We start from the raw sequence: 12883 nt of genomic DNA on the forward strand, positions 1-12883 counted from the left end.
TATTTTTCCCAACTTTTTCTCAATTCTCACAAAATCTTATACACACATGCATAACAAGCTTTTAGTTATATGACACTCTTTGGCAAAGATGACTTGAAAAATAGACATTCAAATAGATTGAGAATTTGAAGGTTAGATAGAGTTCTTATTCTATCATATTTTTTTTCTCTAATTTTTAATGAAGATAACCATAGTTAAGGAATTTTCTAGAAAAAAAAATCATAGTTAAAGCCTTTCTGGCTAGATCTACCCTCAAATGAATCCTAGTACAAACAATATTTTTGGTATTACATTCCAAACGAACTTATAGAGGGCTAATGAATCCTAGCCAAATCTAGTAACTGTAACAGTATCAAACTTATAGGATGGTTTCTTATGCTTCAATTACATTACAGCTTCTAGAAACAAGTTTAGATACACTGTTCTATACACACACAAAAGAGGACCGAAGAGAACAAAAAAAAAAGGATCTATGGTTCTCTTTCGGTGGTGCTCTGTTTCCTACTTCCTCCAACATCTTTGAGGGGATAGTTCCTGGTTCCAAAAAATACACAATCTTGGTGTCAATTGTACACATTCAAAAAGAGATATGTTTAAACATTGAAAACTGATTGGTGTGGTTTTGACTTTACTTGTTGTTTATAGGGTTAGAGCCCCTCCTTGGTATTCTCCGGAAGCTATTTTTTCAACTCTTGGAGACTCTTCTTTTGTCTCCTTGTTTATCTGCAAATCTCTCACAGCTTTACCAGAAGCTATAGCCATGGAAGCTGGCGCCATCTGCTGACCCTCTACACTATTCTTGGTGCTACACAAAGCTACAAGTAGCAGAATCAGAGCTGTTGAAGTTGACACCGATGTATGGAACATCTTCATCGTGAATACTCCTTTTTGATATGTTTTTATCTTGGAGATTTTAGGTTGTTCTGTTTCTGAGGCTGCAGCTGAGGAAACTTTTGGTTAGCTAACTATGTTTGAGTTAAAAAGAAAAAAGAGAGAGAGAGAGAGAGATTGAAACTCTTGTTGCTTTGTAGATTGTATTATTGTTCTAAGAGACTTTTTGGGATCTAATCACGTGATCTAGTTTGACTGTTGTGCCAATAATGTTTATTCTTCTACACTTGTATTTCAGATAGTGAGGATATCTTCTTTAATCTAATGATTTCAGATTAGTCCTCGCATACACACATGCAAACACATTCATTCACTGATGATTAGCCTTCACTGATTAACAGCTCATGTCTTTATAATAGTCATCAACTGCTTTGTTTTTCTTTGTATTTTAGTTACAAGCTTTGAATAGATAATTAAAAGGTGAAAAAGAATATCTTGCCGGTCTAGTTATGCAGTGCACAAGACCAAATAAAATTGCTAAGTTAGTTTTCTTCGTTGTCTGTACCAGCCGCTTGCTAGTTCTTCTGTCTTGTCTATGTTGAGCTCATTGTAGCTCTAGAGTTTTGCTTCTTGATGAATTTCATAGTTCATGCATAAAATCATATGATTTTTAAACTAAAAATGACAATCTATTGTGTTAGAGTTGAGGAGCTTTCTGCAATCATTTGAACTTTATCAATCTCATAAATTCATTTATCAATATAGAACTCTTGTGTTGATCTGAGAAAACAAATGTTTTATGAACTCCCATTGGGTGGCGACGTTTTTGAGCCAGGGCAAGCCGATGGAGTCGGGTTCATGGGTGGTCAGTGCCTTCGTCTCCTCGTTACAAGATTTTAATTCAAACGTATATTCGAAACTGGAGTAAAACTGTAAAAGCGAAAGGAAATAACATCGTTTTTTAACTGCCTTGTGATTTACTCTATGCTACAAACAAAAATTATAAAGATTCATGAGAAATTTTGTTTTTATTTACTATGGTTCTCTTGATGCGATCTGCTTTTTTATACTTGCTCCTACATATGTTACTGGACCCTTCCTGGTACAAAAAATAAATACACTGTATCAATATAGGAAAATCATTTGACATGTGTGAAGATTGAAAACTGTGTGGTGTGTTTTTGAGATTACTTGTTATTTATAGGGCTGGAGCCACTCCTTGGGATTCTTCGGAAGCTATTTTTTTCACCTCTTAGAGACTCCTCGTTCATCTGCAACTCTCTCATAGCCTCACTAGAAGCAAAGTCCATGGAAGCTGCCGCCATCTGACGACCGTCTACAGTATTCTTGCTGCTAGACAGTGCTACAAGTAACAAAATCAGCGCTGCTGAAATCGAAACCAATGTATGGAATCTCTTCATTGTGAAATCTCTTTTCTTGGAGCTCTTAGGCTCTTCTGTTCCTGAGACTGAACTGAGATTTTTTGGGTAGCAAGCTATGTTTGAGTTACAAAAAGTAAGCGACATTGAAACTCTTGTCGTTATATAATTGTTCTAAGTTACCTTTGGGATCAAATCACGTGATCTAGTTTGACTGCTGTGCCACTAGTTTTAATTTTGTAGACCAATATTTGTCCTCACGTTTACACATCTTTTTTCATCAATATATGAATACACATTCATTTACACTTATTAGCCATGAAGATATATGTGACTGAGATGAGGATCATGTGATATGCCATGTGGTTACTGATGATGTTTCTAGTAGAATGAGTCAAGTCCAACTTCAAGAGAAGAAACTTTGCAGGCTAACAGCTCATGTCTTTATAATATTAATAACCCACTGGTGCTTTTATAATAGTAAGATCATTTTAGTTCTTGCTTGTTACAGAACTTCTCAGTTCATGTCTTGTTTTAGACTAAGATGATAACATCACATGGTTCAACATTATAATAGTTTTTGTTAATGTAGTAAAGCTTCCTGTAATAATTTGATGTCTATTAGAGAGTAACATAGGAATGTGTTGACCTGAGTAGCCAAAATATTTGGAGTATTACTTGGATAACAAAGAAAGCTCACACAAAAACGAGCCGAGACCACTACACAGTTTGACATCCTCAGCCCTCAAGGATCAACAGAAGAAGCATCGATCAGCGTTTGAGCTACTACAATCTCGTCTGAAAAAGACAATGGGAAATGAACTGAGCTCAAAAGGAGTAAGACCACCAGTGTTGTATAGAGGGTCTTGCCCTGGGACGAAGATGAAACGGCGTAGTTGGCGGCGAGTGATTATCAGATGTGAATGTATGGGTGATTGGTAGACGGCTCCATCTCTCTCACCTAGAGAAGATTATCCTTGAATCCTCTTTATTTCTGCTTTATTTACATGCGGTATTATTCAAAATCAATGTCTTTGGTCTCTTGTGTTATGGTTTAGTAGACGGCTAGTTGATCTAGGGTGTTATAGGGCTAGAACTTAAGCCAAACACAAATACTTTTATGCTTTAATAGTCTTCATTTATACTTTACTAATTAATGCTTGTGCTAATCTGATCACCTAGTATTTGATCTTGGGTTAAACTTATGTATCAAAAGTGACATAAATTGCTAGATCTAGTATAAGTGAGCATAACATCCCAAGCCACACAAAAGTAGTTGTTAGGGTGTTTATGTGAACAGATTGGACTTATACACTAAGGTTCGCCATCAGATCTCAGACCAAGCGATATCTTAGGCGATGATTTAGATCGGTGAAAGGAACAACTACACGACAGTGTGCTCTTCTAACCGTGAGTTCTGAGTTCTAATCTTGGTCTGAGTTGAACCTGAATAGTTGTTTGGTTTACGATTAAAGTGACTTGAATTAATCACCCTAGGTCGACTTTTCTTTAATCTGAAATCTCCACCAGTTCGTGTTACTTGTTCCTTACGTTACTTTCAATTCAAAACCCCATCATATCTTAACTAAATATTGATCCAACAAGAATAAGTGTGAACTAGTCCTCTTAATTTGAATCTAAAGTACTACAACAATCACTATTAACTTGACACTAGATAAGATTTAATTTTAGTTTATCAGTACCCACCCCTATATACACACTAAATCATTTGGCAACAAAGAATGTAATCAACAAAATAAAATAAACATGTTCTCCGACCAATATTATTGTTGATGCATTCCATGGACCATATAACGCATTTTTTAAAATTAATTATTACGGGAAATATAAATTTAATAATCCATTTTTTTTTGAATTATACAGAGATATTCTGGCCTCACAGAAGTGATCCAAACTAGTCATGTGTTGCCACGTATCAATCATCTGTCTTTGGCGAAACCGAAATGTTAATTCCCCAGTGGCCGGGATTTGAACCCAGGTGGTGATACTCACAGCTGTAAACTTTTTACCACTAAAGCTAGAAGCCCCGGTTATTTAATATCCCATTCGAGTCTTCATGTTTTTATATTTATTTTGTATTGGTTTTGTATTGAATATTTACACGTATTTTGAAATGGACCACAGACCAATTCAGAAGTGGCAATTGGTATCGCAAATTCAGAAGTGGCAATTGGTATCGCAATGAAGGGGCCTTAGCTGTTTACCGTATGGGCAAAGATCAAATTATAGTCCAAGTGGATTTGAATTGAATTAACGAATTGGGCCTCTCATTCACCCGTCTTTTTCTTGCGAATTGCAAATGTTAACCAATAACCATCATTTTCCTTGTAAATTAAAATTTTGATGGTAATAGAAGCTTTGATGTTTTTTTTAAAAGAATAGAAGCTTTGATGATAGAAAAAAGTTGGAGATTATGCAGCTTCAGATCAATCATCAATCTGATTATCTGAAAGTCTTTTACCATTTAGATCATATTGATGAACGGTGTGAAAATATATCAATCTCAGTCACATCCAAACAAATATTTACTCCAAGGCAAAGTTAAAGAAAAGTTCGTGTAATTCAAAATCCCAATCATGAAAAAGATGCTAAAACAGAACAGTCAGCTATATGTAGAGGGAATAAGTTTTAACTTTGTGTAATCACATCAGTAGACTTTTACTTTTTAACTTTTTCTGGCTTTTGCTTTTTAAATCAGAAAGTGAAAAACATAGATTCGAGAGATCTTTGATAGGTCTTCATGATACGACAATCATCATCGTCTTGTTCCATGAATCCCACGTACTGCTAATTTTGTACATCCATGTTAAGGGTGAAAGAGAGTCAAGAATAAACTGTTCGACCAAAATATAACAGGATCATTAACAAGTCTTCATGATACGACAATCATCATCGTCTTGTTACAAATAAACTGTTCGACCAAAATATAACAGGATCATTATCATGATAAGGGTGAAAGAGAGTCAAGAATAACCGTGACAAAAAGAAAAAAGAGAGTCAAGGATAAGTGAATAACAGCATTATCATATGACATGATCGTAAATCTCTTTTTTTTGGGTAAACATGTTAAATGATCGTAAATCTTCTGTTTTCTATTTATAAATTTATTAAGGACAAAATGTAAATAAAAACAAAAGAAAAACACTTGAACTATCTTATTTTACGCAAGAACATTATCAATTTTTTTTCAATTTATTTTACGCAAGATCATTATTAACCTATAGAATATTTTACAATTTTTCGACTGTCTTCTCATACCATTTAGCAAGGTCCTTGAATCGCGCGTGGCCGCAGTGTGACTATCTCATATTCCAGATATATTGTTTTGATTTTATAATGTAAAAGTAGCCCTTCAAATACTTCAAATTCTTTGCTACTCACCTAGAACAATTTCTAACAAAGAATTTTATATTTGTACTTAAGTTATTTCAAGAAACATCACACCTTTATATCAATCAGTTTTTGATTCATTGATATTATCATACTATCGAGACACTCGCCTATACATAATGTATAAATCACTACATAGAAAACACCTTGTTTTCTATGGAATTTCTGGCCGATTTTGTTGCTAATGGATAATCTAAAAAATCAAATTTCGTCATAAATTTACGACAGTTATTTGTTTGTGAAAAAATTGTCATAAATTTTTGATGAAATTTAAATGAATTAACCAGAAAACAATCAGAATTCCGTCAAAAAAATTTGATGGGTATTTGTTTGTGAAAAAAACTTCAAGAATTTACGCTTACTGCTAAATCAGTTGAAAATCCGTCGAAAAAGACTTTCCAGACAAATAACTAACGAATTTAGCTGTTTGAAATAACTCATTTTTTTGTAGTGTAAGTAGACTATATAAGATCTAATTTTCGAAAACTCCTGCTGCTTAGTCGAGACAGAATTCCTAATCAGTCGCTTACCATCTTGCCATTACAATTATACACACTCGCCATGTTTTGGTAAGCAAATGCTAAATTTTAGTGATGGACTGAATAGAGGCTATAAAGGAAAGGACAAATGAAGCATCATCATTCATGAAAAAGTGAAGCAGTAAATATGGAAAGACCAATGAAAAGTTACTTATTTTTATTTTATTTTAATATGAAACGAGTAAAAGATAACACATGAAAACTTAGAGTTCCTCTAAATGTGTCATACTAAAGTTCAACTATATTAGCTAAAGGATGAATCTTCTTCGATCCTCCTTAGGATTTGATTCACAGCTGCTGCAATATCTTCCACTGTATTCAATTGGCTCCCTTCTTCAACCTGAATCAACCCATTTTCAATTAGAAAGAATTAAAGTAAACTTCAAGTATAAATTACATGAAAAGAGTTGATACAGTTAAAAAAGGTAAAGTGAAAAAATAATAAAAGAAAATGTATATATTTCGAGGAAGAGGCTTATGAATGTGTCCGGAAACTAGTGGCGTCATTTCGTTCTGCCGTGCACAGTGCATCCACAGCTCTGTCACTGTGACCACCAAAACTTCCACAAGTACACATGTACACACATACACACATGTATAGGCATATGTCATCTTTCTGGTCCCTGATTCTTACAAGAATCATTATTTTGATACTCAAGTTTTGTATTTTTAATAAATAAGAATTGATGAATTTGACCCCACTCCCCAATAATTGAAATTGAGTAACCAAGTAAAAGACGAAATATACGAAATTGTTCTTCAAAACCGTTTTGGCCCAGACAAATTAAACCACAAGCCGTACAAATAAGAGACAAATCAAATGTGTAAAAAAGATAAGTATTATGAATAAAACTTTTGTGATGGAAGAACCAATGAATCATTGACTCCCAAAAAAAAAAAATCCAGAACGGTTATTATATTAGTGATCCACTAATACCACCTTATTTTGGCTTTCCAACAAAATATAAAACCTTAAATATGATATGTCACTAACTCTAGTTTGGTTATGAAGCTATAAATAGTGGGAAAAAAAAAAGTGGTTGATAAGAAATGTACCTTTAAACTGATGGAATAGAGGACGGAGTCGTCACGAGTGGTAACATTGAGATGAAGAACAGTAAGCCTTAGGCTCTGAATCGATGCCACCAGTTTAAGAAGCTGTTTTGGTCTCTTCTTCGCAAGTATCTTCACATTCGCATGGCTCTCCACCATCGTCACCTCTATCTCCGCCGTTCCCTCAGCCACAGACGACGAGGAAGGCCTTCTCGAGTATTGAGGAAATGCGAAGAAATCTGAGAACGGTCCAGATGAGCTGGCGGCAATCGTGTTCATCTGGTCACCGGCGCCGTCACCAGCCTGTTTTGTGGCAGGGGTGCTTACCGTAGGATCCATTGATTGTAAATGATGCTCAAGCTCCTTTAAGTAGTTAATGGCTCCGCCTACTACTGACGCTTGATCTCCCTTTCAACCACCACCAACCATAGGTTTAAGCCCATAGAAATTGCAAAAAGGTTTTTTCAAAAACAATCTACCTTTAATATTTAAATATTATGTCACAACTTTATCATGCATATATGATATATATAGTCCTTTTTTGTGCAAAGATGTTCAAGACTTTATTTATGCTCCCATAGTTTTACTACCCAAAACTTCATCTATATAGACTACATGATCTTTTCTTTTTTTGATATTATGAAAACAATAAAGACATTCGTTGTATTTACACAACGGCTTTCAATCATTCATCATTTTTATCAAAGTTAATTATTGTTAAACATACACAGACTATACATGCATATAGCCTATGTATATCCAAATGAAACTAGAAGTCTAGAACATAGGCTTTTGCCTTTTTCTTTTATTTTCTTCACGTGTTAAGAAAAGATTTCACGCGCTCATACACACACACGTATACAAATATAGTTTGGTGTAGAGACTAACCCTTTGAGCATAAGAAGGTGGCATGAGAGAACGGAGAACGGCGAGGTACTCGTTCATTTGTTTCCGACGGTTTCTCTCGACGGCGATGTGAGTCATCCTTTGGTTCTCGATCTCTTCCTTGTTCTTGCTACTCTTCGTCCTCCTCCTCTTTCTCCTCCCTTCTCCCGTCGCTAAAACAGACGTTGGAGGCTGGTTCTCCGTATCGACGATAGATCCATAAGGAAGGTCGTCCCGTGGCCTTTGAAGATCCTTGTGATCGTTGTAGTTATAATCATCATTGTTATCTCCGCTGTTGCCGTTATAATAAATACTCTCAAACCCTTGTCTTTGTTCTTGCCCTAGCTTAACGTTGTTCTTGGTTTCTAGTGGATCTCGATCTTCTTCTTGTTGAAAGTATAAGTCGTGAAACTGATAATCTTTGTAAGATATGTAGGAGAATGGATCTTGTGGGTAAACAACAGCCTCTAAGGCCATAATTAGCTACAAATTTTGAAAGGGGTCGGAGCAAGAGAGAGAGAGGAAGAAAAGAAAGACAGAAAGTGTTTGTCTTTCTCTTTTTGTCTCGTGAGGGAGACAAGGCAAAAGGTAAAGACACACTAGGGAAATTAAACTTGTAATATTATACCTCTACAATAAAAATAAATTAATAGAAAACTTTTCTCTAAAATCTCAGCAAAATTGAAGAAGAAAGGAAAGAGAGAAAAGATACAAGAAGGTCAAACAAAGTTGTGGTTTGGATCGATGGAAGAGAGAAGAAGCTTGTGAGGTTTATAAAGCTGACATATATATATTTAAAAAAGAACAGAATAAGTCTCAAAGAAAATCCAAACCAGTTGAGTTATGAAAAGTATAAGATATAGAGAGAGGTGTTATATGGTTTGTTTTGCACGTGAGATTATAGACCGGTCTAAAAACCAAAGAAAAGATTCTGCGTGTTTTTGCAGGCTTTGGGTTTCGTCTAGTTACACTCATGTTCCAGGAGAGAGAACTATAACAAGTTGCAGTCTCAAACTTTATACGTTGCTATGAATTAATGTTTTTTGCCGTATATCATGTGAGTCGTTATAATCAAATTAGTCGCGCAATTTGGGGATTTTTGGGTTGATAATCCCCATTATCATTTCGTATGCCACCTTTTAGGTGTTCAATTAATACTTGGGGCTTCTATTCTATATATTCAGAGATAGTGAGCTTAATGTCAAATGTTTTTCTTTGTTTCTATGTATCAGCCGACGGCAAAGCTTTAAAGGTTCGTAATGAAAGGCTTATTTATACGAGTATATTTTCGCGAATCGTGCGGTGACAATGACCGCTAGCTGATTTATTCTTTTTATGAAATCGTATCGTTTATCACATAACCCGTAATGAATAACCGTGAGAAACATAAAATATCATGCATGGGTCCGAAAGCTTATTTCCTTTAAATAGCTACAACTACTGGATCTGGATATCTATAGAGTAAACATTCGTTTTCAACCCAAGACATATGTATATTAAATTGTATTATATATTTACGAATTTTAATTAGTCCTAACAACTTAAAATAAATATATATAGTTTTGTGACAATTGTTTACAATATTTGTATATGAGAATTTTCTGAAAAATTATCTGTCACGATTCTTTAAGATTTCAAAGAATACAATTTACACAAAGTAAACGTAATAAGTTTATAAAAATTTCGGTATAATATAATAGATTTTTTTTATCATGATTATGCTTGTTAATGATATATTTGTTTTCCGTGAGTATGATCCATGTTAATTTTGTCTATCAAACAAATATAATTACATGTTGAGATTTTTGTTTATACTATTCTCACAAATTATAAAAAGAAAAACTTCCGAAGATAAAAAGTGTATATGTAAACAAAGTGACATTTTTTAACATTACAAAGTGACATTTTACTATCAAAGTCTGCTAAAAAGGAAAAGAAATCGAGGCAAAGTGACTACCAACCGTTCTTGGTAGTGTTATAAAACACTTTAGACGTTATATCACCTAAATTTAAATTTGAACATTATGCTGAGATAATATGGTGGATATTTATTTTAAACAAAGAGTATAAACATAAATTTATTAATACATGAACATGTAGCCACAAATGTTACAGTAACAATGAGAATAGCATTATTCATAATGAAAAGTCATAATAGTTACATAATATATTAGGGTTATTTTCCAAGAGAAAACATTGTTGTTATATTTTGGACAGTTAAAAATGATATAAGAATCGTCGTATATGGATGTGTGGCTCTGTCTACGCATATAGGCACCTTTTTTTTTGAACATTCATTATGGCCAACTATTTTTGTGGCCATTAGAGTATTTTAACTCCATTCCATATTTTACTATAAAATGGAACGAAACAGAATAATTAACAAACAAAAAAATATTACTCTGTTTTCAAATCTATTATAAAGTAAAATATGAAATATGGATGAAGATACTCTTAATACGCTATATATATATAGCATAATGATATAGTTTCTCACTGTACAAACTATATATAGGCGGATTTAAAACGTTTTTCTATGAGAAGCAATATAGCAGAAAAGTACATTATAGAAAATAGGATATACATATGCTATATAATATGAAAAAGAAATTTATACAAGTCTTCAGACAATTTGTTATTGTTTTGGAAGTTTATCTACAAAATGAGAATAAATGTTTTAAACGAGTATGTGTAACTTTAAGGTACAAACAAAGAAAAATACGACCTTTTCAAAAAAAAAAAACAAAGAAAAATAGGCAAAACAAGTTAAAGGAAAACAAAATTATTTATTTAATAATTAGAGCATCAACAACAATAAGAACTCACTTTGGATAACACACAATTATAACGAGTACTAGGGTTTGTTTGCGTTTCGTGCAAACAACTTTACTCTATAAGTTTTTGGTTTACATTTGTATTTAGTTTCAGGTGTTTGATTATATATCATGTGTGAATCTTATTTCTTTTGATTCTGTTTTTAATGTTAAGAGTTTGAATCTCAAAATTAGTGTGCTTAAAAGAACTACTTAATACGATATTTGAGATTAGTTGAATAAAAAAATGTCGTTTTTCATTTAGATGTATGGTATTTCAATTTAGAGAATTTGTACTCCCTATATACCACTTTTTCCCTATTTGCATTCCATACCCTATATCCCTCCAATTTTCTTCCTCCCAACATTACTATTTTCCCCCATTCAATGATATCCCACCTTTGTTAGTATATTTAGCTAATTTACTCTTCAATTTATCTATATATTTTACATCATACTAGATCCTTTCTCCGCGCTACGCGCGGATAATATATTTAAATTTGTTACATTTATCATTTTTATTTGTATGTGAATTTTTCTATATTAAATTATATATAACTAATTTTTAAAATTATTTTTTTTATATTTTTAGTTTGAAGTAAATATTTCTATTATATGCAACACAATTAACTAATAAAATATGAAGAATCAAGTCCAAAATTTTAGAGTTATGTAAAAAATATATAATTATGTATAGAACACAAATTATCTTAGTTTAAAAGATCGGAATCTCATCTCGAATAAATTTACGAAAAGAAAAAGTATTCCAATAACCTACTTAAAATATAAACCTCTTTTTCAAAAAAAAAAAGCGTACTTAACAATATTTTTTTACGTGTAATAGTTGAAAACTGACAATTGAATATCGATCTAGAATATTATTTTAATATATCTAATGTAAAATATTAATTGTAATAAACAAATTTTGAATTTTGTAATATTACATGAATTAGAAGTCTTTAAAATCTAAAATCTATTTTATTAAAATACTATATTTTTTATTCATTTATTATTTTGACGTTACAAAATATTGCTTTAGTTTTATTTGTATATTAATTTTTTAATAATTTAGTTTCTTTTTAAGTAATTTTAAAATTATCAAGAATATAATATATTTAAAATTATTTATTTAAATATATCCAAATATGATGTCTCATTTTTATGTGTGTTTGCGTTGAGCATATTTAATTTGTAATTTGTATATTTAATAACACCTTATTGCGTGTCGTTCTATGGTTTTAATAAATGTGTTGTCATTTCATTTTTATTACTACTAACATGATTTTTTTAGTGATCAGTGATAATGTATTTTTAACGTTATGTATTATATTTTATAGTATATTTTTTAACTCTTCGTGCTGGCACTTTTTTTAAAATCATTTTAATCAGATAATAGGTTTAAAGATGTAAATAAAACTGTGTATGTTGTAAATTTAGACTTTTTAGTGTAGCTAAGCACTATCAATTAAGGAAATTATATTATGATTTTATTTTCCTAAATCTTTTTTCTGTGTATTTTTTTGTTTTATTTTGTATTTTTACAATTTTATCGCATTATTCTTTAATTGCAGAGAATTGATATTTCCAAATTTTGTTTCATATACCTTAAGTCGTCGGTTGATTTTTGTTTGTTTTCTTTTTCTAATTATACGTACAGTTCGACCGTTTCTTCTTTTTTGGATCAAATTACTAATATCATGAGATAGAAAAGTTTAAACTCTAAGAATGGAGTGAGTATTTGTGCTAGAGAAAACTTATTTAACCACTAATATAGTGAGATATTATAATATTAGAAGGTATGAAAACTCTTCTATGTTGTCCTACGCTGGACATAATTAAGTTGTTGTCAGTTGATTCTATATTTGTGATAACTGGAAATACATCTTTATGTCTTACTTACATCATCCTTAATTAGTTTACGGTTCGACCATTTCTAATATACTGAGAGTAACATAAAATTAGATGTTGATTA

General features: G+C 32.1%; 1 protein-coding gene and 1 long non-coding RNA gene across 4 annotated transcripts; one reads left to right on the plus strand and one right to left on the minus strand.

Annotated features, from left to right (window-relative positions):
• Positions 1 to 304: 304 nt before the first annotated feature.
• LOC103830799 (transcription factor bHLH96) lies at positions 305 to 8815 on the minus strand. 3 transcript variants are annotated; one of them, XM_033275269.1, is made up of 6 exons: positions 8102 to 8815; positions 7217 to 7621; positions 2023 to 6500; positions 1868 to 1930; positions 633 to 1761; positions 305 to 534 (listed from the first exon to the last, which is right to left on the minus strand). In XM_033275269.1, the coding sequence occupies exons 1-3, from the start codon at positions 8573 to 8575 to the stop codon at positions 6405 to 6407; spliced, it is 975 nt and encodes a 324-aa protein (XP_033131160.1). In that variant the 5' UTR covers positions 8576 to 8815; the 3' UTR covers positions 305 to 534; positions 633 to 1761; positions 1868 to 1930; positions 2023 to 6404. The 3 variants fall into 3 exon arrangements, with proteins under 3 accessions (XP_033131160.1, XP_009104863.2, XP_033131161.1); XM_009106615.3 differs by having other exon boundaries at positions 334 to 534; positions 633 to 1930; XM_033275270.1 differs by having other exon boundaries at positions 334 to 534; positions 633 to 1930; positions 2023 to 6783.
• Positions 8448 to 10844, plus strand: LOC103830798. Its single transcript, XR_625799.3, has 2 exons — positions 8448 to 8686; positions 8775 to 10844. It is a non-coding gene; the product is annotated as an uncharacterized LOC103830798 (long non-coding RNA).
• Positions 10845 to 12883: the final 2039 nt, after the last annotated feature.

Source organism: Brassica rapa, chromosome A07 (genome assembly GCF_000309985.2).
Source record: "Brassica rapa cultivar Chiifu-401-42 chromosome A07, CAAS_Brap_v3.01, whole genome shotgun sequence".
In the NCBI taxonomy this organism is placed as follows: domain Eukaryota; kingdom Viridiplantae; phylum Streptophyta; class Magnoliopsida; order Brassicales; family Brassicaceae; genus Brassica; species Brassica rapa.

Bases quoted from the DNA above. Each gene is read 5' to 3' on its own strand.
- LOC103830799 (XM_033275269.1), bottom strand. From the start codon at position 8,575: ATGGCCTTAGAGGCTGTTGTTTACCCACAAGATCCATTCTCCTACATA. The intron at 7,622-8,101 runs GTTAGTCTCTAC...GGTGGTTGAAAG, and splicing joins CACCTTCTTATGCTCAAAGG to GGAGATCAAGCGTCAGTAGT. The intron at 6,501-7,216 runs GTACATTTCTTA...GGGTTGATTCAG, and splicing joins TCTATTCCATCAGTTTAAAG to GTTGAAGAAGGGAGCCAATT.